General features: G+C 45.6%; 1 protein-coding gene across 19 annotated transcripts in view; it reads right to left on the bottom strand.

Annotated features, from left to right (window-relative positions):
• The window catches only part of FBRSL1 (fibrosin like 1), a 369285-nt gene that overhangs the window by 24446 nt on the left and 330446 nt on the right, over positions 1-14393 (bottom strand). For all 19 annotated transcript variants that reach the window (XM_041410159.1, XM_041410148.1, XM_041410156.1 and 16 more), the window contains 2 exons: positions 2329-2725; positions 506-759 (listed from right to left, as the gene is read on the bottom strand). In XM_041410159.1, coding sequence (XP_041266093.1) covers positions 506-759; positions 2329-2725 — 651 coding nt within the window. The remainder of the gene's footprint in view (positions 1-505; positions 760-2328; positions 2726-14393) is intronic.

Raw genomic sequence — 14393 nt, 5'->3', positions numbered from 1 at the left:
GTGCTGCTGCAGGCAGAGGATCCTGCTCTGCCACCAGGATGTGCTGCTGGTCGAAGGACCAGGCAGGGGATTCAGTGATGTTCAAGTGCTTGGTTAGAACAATTGCAGAAACAGTATTTTCTCACCAGTTCTAACAGCAGCAGCTTTCTTTGGAGAGGGGAGAGAGAAGGAGAGAATGGCAAACTGTGCATCACTTCTCTGTTAATCTAAAAAACGTCTGATGACTGTGGAATGCCACACTGGACAACTCATGCCCTGAACAGGACTTTTTTTTTTTTTTTAAAAGCATTTGTTTTGAAGACTTCCCATGGGAAGTGATGTGTCTACAATCTCTCATCTGGTAAAGCACATCAAGGTCTCCCGCCTGTTTCGTGAGCACTGCCACAGCTCCAGCACACACTGAGGGGTCTGTGTCAAGGGATTTCACCTGCCCACCAGCCAGCCCATCTCTCAACACCCTCCAGTGCATGCATGGCCGGTTAGCCCTGGAGAAGAAGGGACCTACCCGCAGGGTGCCCTGGTATCACGAGGCTGTTGGTGGGTAACGCTGGTGGAGGTGGCAGCGTGGGTGGGGTGGCGAACATGGCCGGATGGTGCTGGTGTTGGGTCTGCGATCTGAGAGAGAAGTGCGAGGTAGCAAGATTAGAGATGGAGAGGGGCAGAGCTGGGCCGGAGGAATGGTGTGGTGGAATCTGGGGAGACAGGGGCAGGTGCTTCGGGAGGCTGATGCTCGTTGCACTGCTAGCACTGCTGCTCCGGCTGCAGGGAGAGAGATGGGAGGGAGGGGAGAGAGACAGACAGACAAAGAGTGTGTTACAATACAGGACTGAAACGGTGCAAGAAATACACTACCAGAGACAACACAACTATGGAACACTGATCTCCCCAGGCTCATGCTTTTGCTGGTCTTAATGGCAGTTAAAGAATCTTAATGAACGTCTCCAACAGGGCAGAACGGGCTTGGGCTCTCTGGAGGGACATCTCCTCCGGTGCTGCAATCCTCAGAGCTATCTGTAAGTACTGATGAGGGCCACAGAGGCAGCTGGATTTTGCATCTTTATGGAGCCTCTGATGACCTTGCAGTGTCCATGTGGATCCTTGTGACCAGAGGACACAGTGACACCAGTTCCTTTTTCTGCTGCTCTGGGTGTGCAGAGCTGCACAGCACGAGTGACTGGGGCCCTGCTGGATCTGCTGCACATGTGCTGTGCAGTTGTAGTCACACAAGCATGCAAATGCACACCATGTTAATAATTTTTCTCATAGTAATTTGTATTTTACATCTTCTTCTATTATTATTACTCCATTGCAAGTGATCTAAGTTTCGTGGGCTGAAACACACTATCACTGCAGTTATTAGTTGTGCAATTCCCACAATATTGAATATCTGCTGCAAGCTAAACCTCAGAGATATCTTGAATAGCTTGAAATATTATTCGCCATTTATACTATGGTGGCATTTACAAGATAAAACCACAACAGAGCTTAAGTATGCGGGATACTATGAAATACACATTAATGGCAGCTCTCTGTATTCATATTCTGACCTTTGTGCAGTCAAATATTATGCTTTAAATCAGTTTTCTCATCTTGTTTAAACTAGTCTAGCTCTTGTTTGGAAGGCAAGGCATGTTTTCTGTACCAGCAAAAAGACTATACAGGTTCCAGCTGACTGACTAAACTCTTTTGTCTAGAAACATTTTATCCACACCATTTTCACCCACCCTCCTGACTGGATGGAGGCAATTTAAACAACGGAGCTAAGCCTCCTGCAAGATCTGAACACGTCAGATTGAAGCAGATTTTTCAGCCCACATGGGAGCCCTGGTCTCCAGGGACACAGCATTTTCCAGTACAGATCACAGGATATTCTGAGCTGGAAGGGACCCACAAGGATCAGAGTCCAAGACAGATATCCCTCTGTTGATGCTGGTGAGCCAAAAAACCTGAGAACCATGAACAATGGAAGTATTTTTAAATATGGAACAAAGGTGTTGCTCAAACTCAAACCACCTTAAATTTCTAAGTCAAGAACTAGCCAGCTCAGACAAGACCGTGCAAAATTTTACTTGAAACTGGACTGAAAGGAACACGTGCCTTTCTGCAGAAGGTGTGCATTTATCCCCTCATTCATCACGTTTCAGATGCACTGATCCACCACAGCTGGAAAAACCAGCCCGGAGTCAGCCCGTGAAGTGCAATACCCAAAGCTCAGACCATCTCCCCCCAGGTGAGCGCTCGCCTTGCCTCCCAGCCATTTCTACCTGCTGGAAGCAAGCTTTAGCCCTGCAGCAGCCTGAAGATGACGTGAGCATCCCTTCCCCCTACCTGATGTTATTGAGTCCGTTGTGGGCCACCTGGTGATGCACTTGGTAGTTGAGAGGCGGAGGGATGTGGCTCGGAGGCTGGCTCCGAAGGTCGGGGATCAGCTGAGGCTGCGACTGCGGCCGAGGCTGCGGCTGGGACTGCGGCCGAGGCTGCGGCTGAGGCGTGAGCCTGGGTGGTGCTGGTGCTGAAATCACTGGCTCCTTCTTCAGCAGGGGGCTTGCTCTGGCACTTGACGTGGGCGCTGAGGAAGTGGAAGTCACGACGGCAGCGACTGGCTGGGGGCTGGGGATGGGCAGGGCGAAGGGCACGTCGGTGCTCAGCTCCCGGCTCCGCTCTAGCCCAGACACCTTTGGGACATTGGCTGCTTTCGCTTCTGGCTTGTCATTCAAGGTGGGACCTTATGGAGAGACAAGAGAAAGAACAAAGCGCATGCTGAAAGGTTTGTGTTTCTCTCTCTGCTTGGTGGAACATATGCCTGGGAAGAAACAAGTCATGTTTCAGCTCGTGGGAGCGCCGTGGGAGCGCTGCTGCTACAAGATGGATGTGTGTTTGAGTCTGTCCTTCCGCTGTCCTTGACTGGCCGGTCCACAGTACTTTCAGCATGTGTGCAAGACACTTAGCTGTCATTAAATGAATGCATACTACAGACAACACACAGCTTTGTGACTTCTTCAGGGGCCCAAGGTTATGTACAATAGGAGTGTGAACATGTCTCAAGTTACTGCTACAGTATTTCCTGCTCAATGCAAGTTTTATGCTCATGAGACACAGGCCTCATCATTAAGACATTTCATTTTCTCAATGCCCTTTCAAGGTAACCCACACTGGATTTAGATTCAACTCCAGCTCCAAGCACCAGGAGCCAAGCATCAATCCTTAAGCATAACCCTATCTGTCTTCTAGGATGGAGACTATCTGGGATCTCTGTAGCAAAGGATGGGACAGCTCTGCAGAGAAGCTGTGATGCTGCTGTCCCCTGGCCACACACTTGTGTTTAAGAACAGAACAGGGAATGGTGGAAAAATCCAGTCAGAAGATCAGCGGGCACCCAAATCTAGTCCTGCTCACCCTAAACAGTAAATATCTGTATACTCAGCATGCTGAAACTATCAGGAATGCTGCAACCTTGCAAAATGCACCTACAGAGAGAATTCCATATGGAGTTACTCCTTCTGTGGTGCCAAACCCTGCCATTTTTTCATAATTAAGCTAAACAAAGCACCCCAAAGAGTTAAAAGGAAAAAGGGAGGAAATAAGAGATATTTCAGATCAAGCAGTATCCAAAAGGTTGAAGACAACTGAAAAGACCAACATGAAAGCAATTCAACTCCCACTGTAACTCCCTTTTCACCCTGATCTGTGGATCCTTAAGAGCACACATACCCACAATTACAAGAAAAGCTTTTCATGGGCTACAAGGTTGGTGGTGTGCTTCACACACATCCCACTGTGCACACACTGCACCTCTGACTTTTAGGAGACACTTTTGTTACCCACCAAAACGTGCCGGGGGCTGCTGGCATTTCGCTGCCTTGCAGACATGCAGGAGATGCTACCTACACTCATTAACATGCCCCCAACACCCTCACAAACTAATTCCACCTTTGAAATTCTCCCGTCTCATCAAAGGACCGAGCCAGTTCCTGATGTAGGAGGGTGTGGAAATAACACACAGCACACCCTGTGAGCTAATTCTGGCCGTGCAGAAGCTCTGGCCAGTGTTTGTGAACCAGCCCATGCGAGGCCAGAGCCCCCAGTGCCGCTTCCCCAGCCTGAGTGCTGGCATCAGACGGCAGGAGGACAGCAGTGAATCAGAGCCTGCAGCACACCAGCTCATGCTCTGCACCCAGAATGCCCACATGGTGATGGCATCTCCTCCCTTGAGATAAAAGGCAGCTTCCCACACTGCTTCTGGCTCTGCCTGCACTCTCGCCAATGCACCGCTTCCCTCAGCCCTCAGTCAGCTCATCACTGTATGTGCATGAATTCAGAATGCAAGGAGAGGATGAATGGAAACATATGAGCTATATTTATCAGCTGAAAATGTCTTGGGGTCTTGGGGCCTCAAACCCACAAGTAACAGGAACAGAAGCCTTTCCAAGCACCAGTGTTTTGGCTGGCAGCGAGTACTATCAACACTGTACTTTCCAGCACCTTATATATCTTTACAGGTTTGACACAATGTCTGGAGATCCTAAATTAATCTCTACAACAAAAACAAGCTTCTCATTTCAGTGAATTTCTTTATCAAATATGAATTCATGCATCACAGGTAACCTGGTTGTGTGCTGTAGCTAGACGTGGTTCCAATGCTATTCAGAATTTATTTTTGAAGTAAAATTCTCAATGCTTTTGCGCATCATTATTTTTTATAATATGTTTGTAAATGTCCCTCAGTTTTTACTGCTAACAGCTGAAAAATTGTCATTGCCTAGTCAAGCCGGGGCTCCCCACACTGCATTTTGGAGCAAGTGTGTTCACAGCTGTAGATTCCACTATTTTTCAGGAGCTACCCATTAAAAGCAATTGGGTTTCATTCCTGAGCATAGGTTTCCTCAGAGCCCATTAGCTCTTTGCATCCAACAGGCCTCCTCCTACAGAGTTAAACTTCATATTGTGTAATTATAGGCAATGTAGACTAATGGTGTATATTCAAAACACACTGGCACCACAAAAGTTAGTTGAGTAAAAAGTCAATTAGATCCAAAACAAATCAATAAAGTCCCACATTAAAAGCAGCTGTTTGACCAGTTTTATGTGCAACTATTGATTCCCTGTGGTTTCAGCACTAGTTCTCATTTGCAATTTTCTCAAAGCAAAAGCTCAGTCTCCCGTGCTGACTGAATTGACCAGCCAAGCCTGGTTGTGCTAGCTCGTGCTAGGGGTACATGACTAATTCCTGCTGCCAACTTCCATCTCTCAGGATGCAGTACCACAATGTTTTTGCGTTTTGTTCTCAACAGCAATGAAAATATCCACATGCCAGTTTCCCCCTCGCCAGAAAAGCTACAGGCACGAGTGGGAGCATCTTCTCTTTTGTACAAAAGCAGAAGCACTGAGAAGGGAAAGATATGATGTGGATTCATGGAGGGGAAAAACATCTGAGAGAGCAGCCCCCAAGCCTTCTCAGACACCACACAGGAAGGGGAGAATTCTGGTGTTTGCTGACTTTGTCATTTTTCCCCTGATGGCCGCAATGCACACATGGAAGCCTCTCAGCTGTCTTTCCTGAAATACCTCAGAAAGTTAATCTTAATGATTTTAATGAGGGATGTTGCCCATTCTGATCAGGATCCTGAACTTTGTAGTTTCTCTGCAGGATACTTGAATATCCCTCCTAAGAGAACTACACTCCTGTGTGCCCAAGCTCTGACCAGGCTGACTGCTGCTCACATATGGAAATATCCCAAGGAAAGCAACCAAATACTCCCTTTTGAGCGAGCTGGATCAGGTTGCATTGAGATCCTTTCAGAAATTTCTGTTCTTGGGCTGCTAATCCAGCCCTCCTGAGCAGCTGGACCCAGGGAGCTGAGCACAACTGCCCCAACAAAAACACAGACCCACCCGACCACACCACAATGTTCTAGAGGCAAAAATGTGTTTATTTTTACCAAGTCCTAGAGTAATTTTCATGCTTAATGATAACAGGCTGAGCCAATTTGCCTAAGACTTGACAGTCAGCTCCAATAATTCAACCTTAATTAAACCTGAACGCATGTCAGTTCAGCTTGTCCCTTCACAGGAAATCTGACATTTGTAATGATTCATGTTCCAGCCATGCTACGGGAAGGCTGGATCACATCTGCCACTCTCCACCGTGCACAGCGCTACCCCTTTTGAGCATGCCAACTTTTGTTTATTTTCTAACCAAACACCTTGGACTTCTTCCATTGAGAGGTTTTCTTAAATGAACAGACAGTGAAACATGTCTTGATCTCACAGGGATGAATGATGACTGAGTGTGAGAGACAGGGAAGAAAAGGCTGAAACTGCTCTAACAAGGAAAAAACCTCAACAACCTGGGATTAGTAATTCTTGCCTCCCTGATCGACTAATTTGTTCATTTGGAGTGTTGCAAAAGGTTAACTTCCCTACGTCTTGGGCTGCATCCAATTCCAACTTCAGCCAGTAAAGAAGAAAACGTAACAATTTTTAAAAGCACAGAGAGCTTTAGCTCCTGCTGTGTAAATCTGTAGGAACCGGAGGTGAAGTTGAAGGGAAACCCCGAAGTCAACAACAGCTTAAATTACTGTATAAAGTGTGCTTCAGGAGGAATTACCTGAAGCTGAGAGACCATCAGCCAAGACCCCATCTGCAAGTTCCCTGAATTCTGGATCTGTGGCTGCAATAACCGTGCACTGCCCATCCCCAAGGCTGCAGAGGTGACATGCCTGCCAGTGTGCAACTACACGGCATTGCAGGCTAAGCACAATACAGAAAGTCCCAGACACATATTAAACCTTTCTGTTACAGGAATTTGCTTTCAAGCTGATTAAGAGTAGCTCAAGTGCAAGGGATTAAACATGTAAAGGCTGCTTTGAGAACTCCAATAAGCAGTTACTGTGTTATACAAACAGTACTTAGGGCAACAGCAGTTCCAGCCCTGCCTCTTGCTCTTTGCAAGCTGCTGGTTGTTGCTGAAAGGGGACTGTCAACACACGTACAATGTGATTGGAAATAATCTAATCTTGCTTGCACGCCTTTCCTTTGTCTCTTGGAAAAAAGAGAAGTGGAGTCATTCAGACGTCTTTCTGCAGCCTCCCTCTGCAGTCTCCCTTGTTGCATTCAAACAGCAAGGGTGATGGGGTGATGTGAGAAAGAAATTCCTCTCCTACATCCATCAATGACATCTTTACCAATGGCAATTTCCCAAGAAACACAACAACCACCATCTGTAGCCCATCTATCCACCCTGTACATATCCTTGAAAACAGACACAGGCCAGACTGGCTATGGTGAACCCTGCTCCATATTCCAGCAAGAAATGCTAGAAAAGCAGCACCACAGGAATTACACATGGCAAAAAGCTGAGAATTTCAGAGCGAGTTGATGAGTCCCAGAGAAGAATTTTGAAACACCAGCAAGGGGAAAGAGTCAAGAAGGGCAGGACTTTCCAGCAGGAGGTCAAAACAAAGAAATAACTAAGTAAACATCAGTAAACATTTTGTGGGGTTTTTAAAAAAAAAATCAAATTGAACTTTTAGGCTGCTGCATAATGTACTGTGGATATGGAACATATAATAAGCAGAAGAGAGAATAAAGCATTTTTCTTTGACAACGATAACACTGATGCTGGTAGAGTGCTTACAAGTGAAAATCAATATTTAAGTGCTAATTCTTTATCCCTAGATGGCTTTTGCTTTTATATAAATGGCTTTTTCATTGCATTTTAGGAGAGTAGCACTACTTAAGACTTTAAGTGATTAGGCTGTTTGCAAAGGTAAGGCAAGCAGAGCTACAGCACAGAAGCTCCCCAAAAAAGGGAGCACAGAGTTCCTCCACCTATTTTAATGCAAATCAGCTCAAGATAAGACATAAAGACCTGGGACTTGCACATAAAACTACTGTCTGGAAGGGTCCAAGGTTGTGCAACACGACGATTTTTAATATTACTGAGAAGCAAAGGCCAAGTTTCCATCACAACAGCTGCGCCAAAACAACGTTCTCCTGTGCCATGGGCTCCTCTGAACATCATGGGCTCCTGGTGGATTTTCCAGGAAAAATTACAGTGTTTTCTCACAGAGGAAAGCAAACTGTGAGCACAAGCCCTTGTGCCCAGCTCTGAACCCGTGTGCCACGGAGCCGGCCTTTGTTCCCGGTGCGCTCCCGGAGACCATTCCAAGAACAAGTGGGGAGCTCTTCCCAGCCCGCCTGGATTCGTCCCCTATCACTCAGTTCATTTGTACAGAGCTGTCTGTCAAGTCACATTGCCTGCTGCAATCTGAAACACCTCCCAACAGCTGCCACTATCAATTACTCTCCCAGGCAGCCCTGACTATCAGGAGGAGAACTGGAGCGAGCACTTGCCAGTTTTAATAAACTGTGTTGCCCAAGTCATTTAACCTGCTAGATTGCTGTATGCTGGGGCTGTAACAAGCCTTCAGCTTTTCAACCTCGAAGAAAGCAACAGTGGCAAAAAGCTGTCAGCTTGGTCCTCAGAATTAACTTCCAAGGGTATCTTCCCCCTCCCTCCCTTCCGAAGCGCCCAAGTTTAAAAAGTGAAATATCTTCAAGCCATTTTCATAATGTCACGACACGGAAAGCAGCTCTCCTTTTTATCACAGAGCCAGCAACTCCCAACAATGAAGGGCTGATGTGCTCCACGGTTTCCACATTAGGGGCACACCTGGGCAGAGAGTTCCTCTCTCCTGCACCCACATGGACACATCCAGTGAGCACTCCCCAGAGCCAGCTCTGGGTCACCAACACCCTGCAAATGCTGATGAAACCCAAGGGCTTCAGGGTACCCCGATCAACTCTAGGGCTTTGCAATCCCACGCTCTCAGTATAATTAAAGTTTCTCCCCCAACCAAAACTTCAAGCATGGCAAATTTACATTTACTTTGATTGTTTCAGAATTGGTAGTAAAGATTCCTTAAATAAATACCTATTTAAAATTAAAACACTTCCATCCAGATCAGTATTTTCAGTCTGTGGCCCACATATATACCAAGATGTGTGTGAATGTTAACCAATAAGGTCTGCCATCACTAGAATTAATTTGAACATAGGTATCTGCCATCCACCAGAAAGCTTACTGGACTCTACAAATCAAAAATAAAATTCAAACACACTACACTGAATGTTTTCCTCAGCCAGCCGTGTAGATAAGAGCCTTTGTTGAGAAAGCTTGAAGCACAGAAAGCTTTCACCCCCTCCTGCAGAAACTGAGGAGCAGCAGCAATAAGATCTACGGGTTTGATGCCCATTTGCTGCTCTATGGTTCTTTAATGGGATGTTTTATTCCTAGAGATTTGGGAGCTTTCCATGCTCTATCGAGGCATGTTAGCTGTAAGCATGCATGATGACACACCAAAGCTGCAGGAGCTGAATGAAAATGGGTGCCAAACACAAGGATTGGGGCCACAGCATAAAGAAGAAGGATCACTATTCAAATCCCCCCAAAGTAAGTCACACTGCATTTTCCTAGCAATGCTGCTTCTGGCAATATCTCAATGCAAAGCTGGAACTGGATTTGCAGCTAAATCACCTACTGTGGATGCCGGCGTTGTAATAAGATTGAAAGTTTCATACAGGCTTTTTAATCCAGGGCTATAATGCTGGATCAAATGGGTTAAATCTCTTCAGCAATGCTCCTAAGCAGATGCTGAATGCCTACAAACCAATGACGTAGGAGCCACTCTACCTCCCTGGCCAGAAAACATTACTAAAGCTTCTTGCAGTTGTGTACTAAAGGTGTGTTTGTCTTGTTCTGTTTTTAATGTGTGATGGCCTCTTGTACACCTAATCTGAGTGACAGACAAGCAACAAGGCAAATAAGTTATTTAGAAAGACACGCCCCCAACATGAAAGCAAGCAAGCATGCATCTTCAACTCCAGCTATAAGCTTTTTAACAGACAGAACTGTTATAAACCAAGGAATCTTTTGATTTTAATTAGGTAAACAAGGGCAAATAATAAACCATCAACTACTACATTACCAGAGAAAATGTACTACTTTTGGTGTTTGAAATCCATATCGATTCCCATCTAGCCTGCGAGTGAGTTATTAATCACTCCAATTAAATCATGAACACAGGTCTTTACACTGAAATTGAACCCCCACCATTAGATCGATAACTCAAACCTCCAAGAGCAATTACTGCTCAGCATAATAGAGCAGCTTGTAACACAGAGCTCCATGCAGACCACAATTCTCTCTGTCATATCCTTCACAGGCAGTGCAAACAAACTGGGAAAAGAAAGATTTTATAACTATTATTTTCAAAATAAACAGACATCTGCTTAGAGTTACCTAATCTCTCACATCACAGAGGCAGATCTGCCAAGGTCACATTGGAGACATGATTACATTTTTTCACAATTTGTTATTCTAGCAAAGCCCTGATAAGATTGAACTATTGAAGTTCACACTCTGGTTTAATTTCAAGAGGTTAAATGCCAAATCCTTTTCTTATTGCTACAAGGAAGGGATCTGCCAGGCTGCATAATACCCTGTGTGGGCTAAGACAACAATTTTGTTTCATCTGCACAGTCTTATGAAGGTTTTGATTCTTTTTTTTTAAATGACATCAGAGAGCTCCAAACTCCCAAGGAATGATTTAAAGTAAAATCAGAAAGTGAGACTGTTCCGGAGGAGCGTCGGTGACCTTTCGGATCTTCCAGCCTGGAGAAGTTAAGTCAACGTCTGGCTGAGAAAGCACACTTGCTAACCAAAACCAGAAAAAGGCAAGAAAGAACATTCTGAAAAACCAGATCATCTCTGCTGGGAACAGATGATTGTCCTAACCAGCCAAGCATATGCAGGGTCACAGAAATCCCCATCTCTGCCTTGGAAGACAACTGATGCCTGTCCTGATGCAAGGAAAGAACTGTCCGTGCTCAAGCTCTTGGCTCTCTGTCCTTTCCAGGTGAGATATGTTTTCCTGAGCATCCTTGCTTCTGACAGGCTGGCCCCTTCGCACAGCCCTGGAGCCCCATCCATCATCCTTCATTAGGGCAGCTATTGGCAGCCAATTAAGACGTGATGGACCCACACCACAGAGTTAATCAAGATGAGTTCATACCTTACCCTTCAGCCTGTGAGCCAGTGCCCACAGGCTGAAGGGGAAGGTATGAACTTATCTACCTGCCTCCCCTTGCTGCTGTCATGGAAAAAGGCACCAGATCAGGCACCACAAGAAAAGCAGCAGGCGAGGGACAGTGTTACTGCTGGGGTCTCACCACGGCTTCCCACCACCAGGCAGCTTTTACCAAAGGAAGGCAGGGAGATTATCTATTCCCCACTGCAGCAGAGGCAGAAAAAGCCCAAAATCCAATTTTCTTCCTCCCTAAAGGGTGGCAAACAGATCTGTTTAGAAACAGTCCCAGTGAGAGAGACTTGAGGTTGGAACTGTGAGAATGCAAAGTTGTGCTGCAAGGTGACAGAGTCTCTGCTAAGCAGGAGCCAAGAGGAGAGACCCACCATGCACAAATTAGCAAAATCCCATCTTGTTTGTTTGTTATGTCCAGCCCTCACAGCTCAGTGGCTGCTGTCACATTAGTGCTAATATGCTCATAATTTGTGAAAACAACACTCGAGGTCGAGTACTTGTCAAGTGGGGCCACTGCTTTCCAACCAGCAGCTCCCCATGCCCTGCATTCTCCCACTGTCCCTCTTCATTCCCAGGCACAAGGGGGCCCCTTTCAGGCAGACCCCTCCCATGGATTCAGCAGCTGCACATCACTGCCCTAAACCAACATGTTCAGCTGTTACCCACTTGCCTCCATTCTACCAGAAGCTGTGAAGTAACACCTCTTTCCATTAACTTGGTTGAGAATGTAGGGTCAAGATGAAGAGAAACTGGAAGAATTTTTTTGCAAGTTTAAAAGCACTTAGGCATCACTTCTCTTTGCGTGGTCAAAATCCAGCTCCTGAGCTGCTGGAATGGCATCTTAAGAACAAAGTGAGATCTTGAAACTAACAGACTAAATACATTCAACAACATTTCCAGTTGCATCATGGATAATTAAAATATTTAAGGGACAAGCTGCAAGTTGTTTATCAGGGAACATTTATTTGAATGGTGTGTGCCCTTTGGATTTAGTCCCTATGGCAACCAAAAATTCACTCCAAAAGGATATGCTGGAAGAAGCATGTCAGGAGCTGCCTCAACATTTTAATTCACAGAGTGAGCAATGAATAAATCCAGCTACTGACAGCACAGCACAGCCAAAAAAATGTTTGTAAATGTAAACAGTATCAGGAAGTCACAGATGGCCTTTTGCTTTTTAAGATTGAGAAAATTCACTCTACCTTTAAACATGCCCACTATCAAGAAAACTGGACTGTGTTGCACATGAATCACAGTTATTAACTACCGATAACAAAAGTTCTAGAATAGAGGAGCTTTCCTTCACTTCAGTTCTCAATCCTTAATTTTTTGTGATAGTGTTTCCACACCTCACATTGGAAGGCGTTGCATATTCTGAAAAATCTTTTCTGTCCCACCTGGTTCAACAGGAACCACACTTGAGAGAACACAACAGCATCTGAGGCTTTGCAAAATGCTCAAGAAGGAAAATGTGAGGGATGATTGGTTTTTCCTTCTAAACAGGAAAGAGTGGTTTGGTATGCAAAAAGGGAAAGAAAAGAACACTTCACTGCACTGCAGAAGGCAAACTCCTTCAGCATGATCTCAGTGTGTGAAGTGCAGCTGCAAAGCTCCTTCCAGCTTTCTCCTTTGATGAAGTGTGAATTCTTCAATGGGCAGTAGAAATTCTGGAAATATTTTAGTGCTGGATAGGCTGGAGGATAATGTATGATCTGGCATCTAGCAAGACCTAACAGAGGAACACTGTGCCGTGCATTGCAGTGGAATCGCACCCTATTAATGAAAAGGTACTCTTGAATCTCTTCTTGTGTGAGGGTTTATGGCTGTGGAAAAAAGTCTTATGAGGCTGGAGGGTGCAAGGCAGCACGGATTGCTGCAATGCCAGCCTGGATGTGCAAAAAGCCTGGAACAGTCACTCAGCACTTGCAAAGCCAAATGTGAGCTCTACATTCCTCTTCCCACTGACTCCTTGGGGTCCCTTTACATCCACTGCAGTGGCCCTGCAAAGATCATCAAGCACAACCATTTCCACAAGGCTGCTGGACGGAATCTGCTGCAGGTTGTCAAGGCCACGGAAAACCCTTGTGGTTGTGACAGGCATGAGACTACTCACTGTAGTGAGGGAAGCTGTTCAGGAGAGTATTCACTGCCCTACTGACTGAGGCATTTGGCTTTCTTGGTGCCTGGGGTTTGCAGGAGCCCCAAGAGCACACAGCTCTGAGCTCTCCCACTGCCCAGGCAGAGCCACAGCTCTCACAATCCCCACGTTACCCTCTGAGCTGGAATTGGGCAGGCACTGCCACATCCAACCTCTGTGCTGGGCAACAAACACGTACAGGCTCAGACTTCTACAAAGATAATCAAAGGAATAGTCTGGTCTGAAACTGCTGCACATTTTCATTTCAATATTGGGTGAAAGAAAAGAGACAAGTAAGTACGTGGGCTTAGCCTGCAGATACTTTTCTGAGACAGTAATTGCTGCATAATTCATAATCTTGTTTTTACATGTTTGCCATGTGTACCAACAATCCCACTGAAATTACTCTAAGTTTTTCCTTCAAGTCCTCTCCATGTCACAGTTTTTCCAAACTGCACACACAAACATGCCTAGAGTCCAGTACTAACCAGCTACCTTGGGTTTGGCAAATTCCTGTATTCCCAGATTCTTGCACATTAGGAGAGGAAAGTGGGGTCTCAGCTAATTCTTGAGAGTTTCCACTCCCCATTAGCACAGCAGATATCATCATTCACTCATTATATATTTTCTTTCAAGCAGTTCTCTGTGAAGTCAGAATTGAGCCTTTGCATCTCTGCCCAGAGCCACCTGGCTCCCCATCAACCCCAGATCCCCAGGCTGGAGGAGTGCTGCCCTCTGCACGAGGCAGGGCTCACAAATAGAACTATTTGCAACTGATAGGAAATCTTAGCCCAGTAAGAAGCAATTTGTAGCTTCTGTACCAAAGAGGCTCACAGGGAAGTGCAGTGATGCAGTTCCTCATCTCAGCCCTGCAGCAATGGTGTGAGGTATTTTTGCTCATATTAAACTAACTGGAGATGACATCATAGATCCTTGCAGGGAGGGGAAATGCATTTCTTCTAATGGACCTCAAAATGGTTAATCAATTCAACGATTACAAATGAAATGCCTAATCTCTCAAGGGGCAGAATTCAAGGGCTGGTGCCACTGGTTTTGGTTTTGAGGACACAATATGGTTTTGTTTTTGAGGACAACACTCCAAAGTGCCAGCAGTTGGTTTCAGGGAAAACCACCTCCTCCCACATTAACATATT

The sequence above is a fragment of the Onychostruthus taczanowskii genome, unplaced genomic scaffold (genome assembly GCF_017590055.1).
Source record: "Onychostruthus taczanowskii isolate IOZ18803 unplaced genomic scaffold, ASM1759005v1 scaffold32, whole genome shotgun sequence".
Taxonomy (NCBI): domain Eukaryota; kingdom Metazoa; phylum Chordata; class Aves; order Passeriformes; family Passeridae; genus Onychostruthus; species Onychostruthus taczanowskii.
The sequence above is the reverse complement of the archived record's forward strand: the minus strand, read 5'-3'. Positions and strand labels throughout refer to the sequence as shown.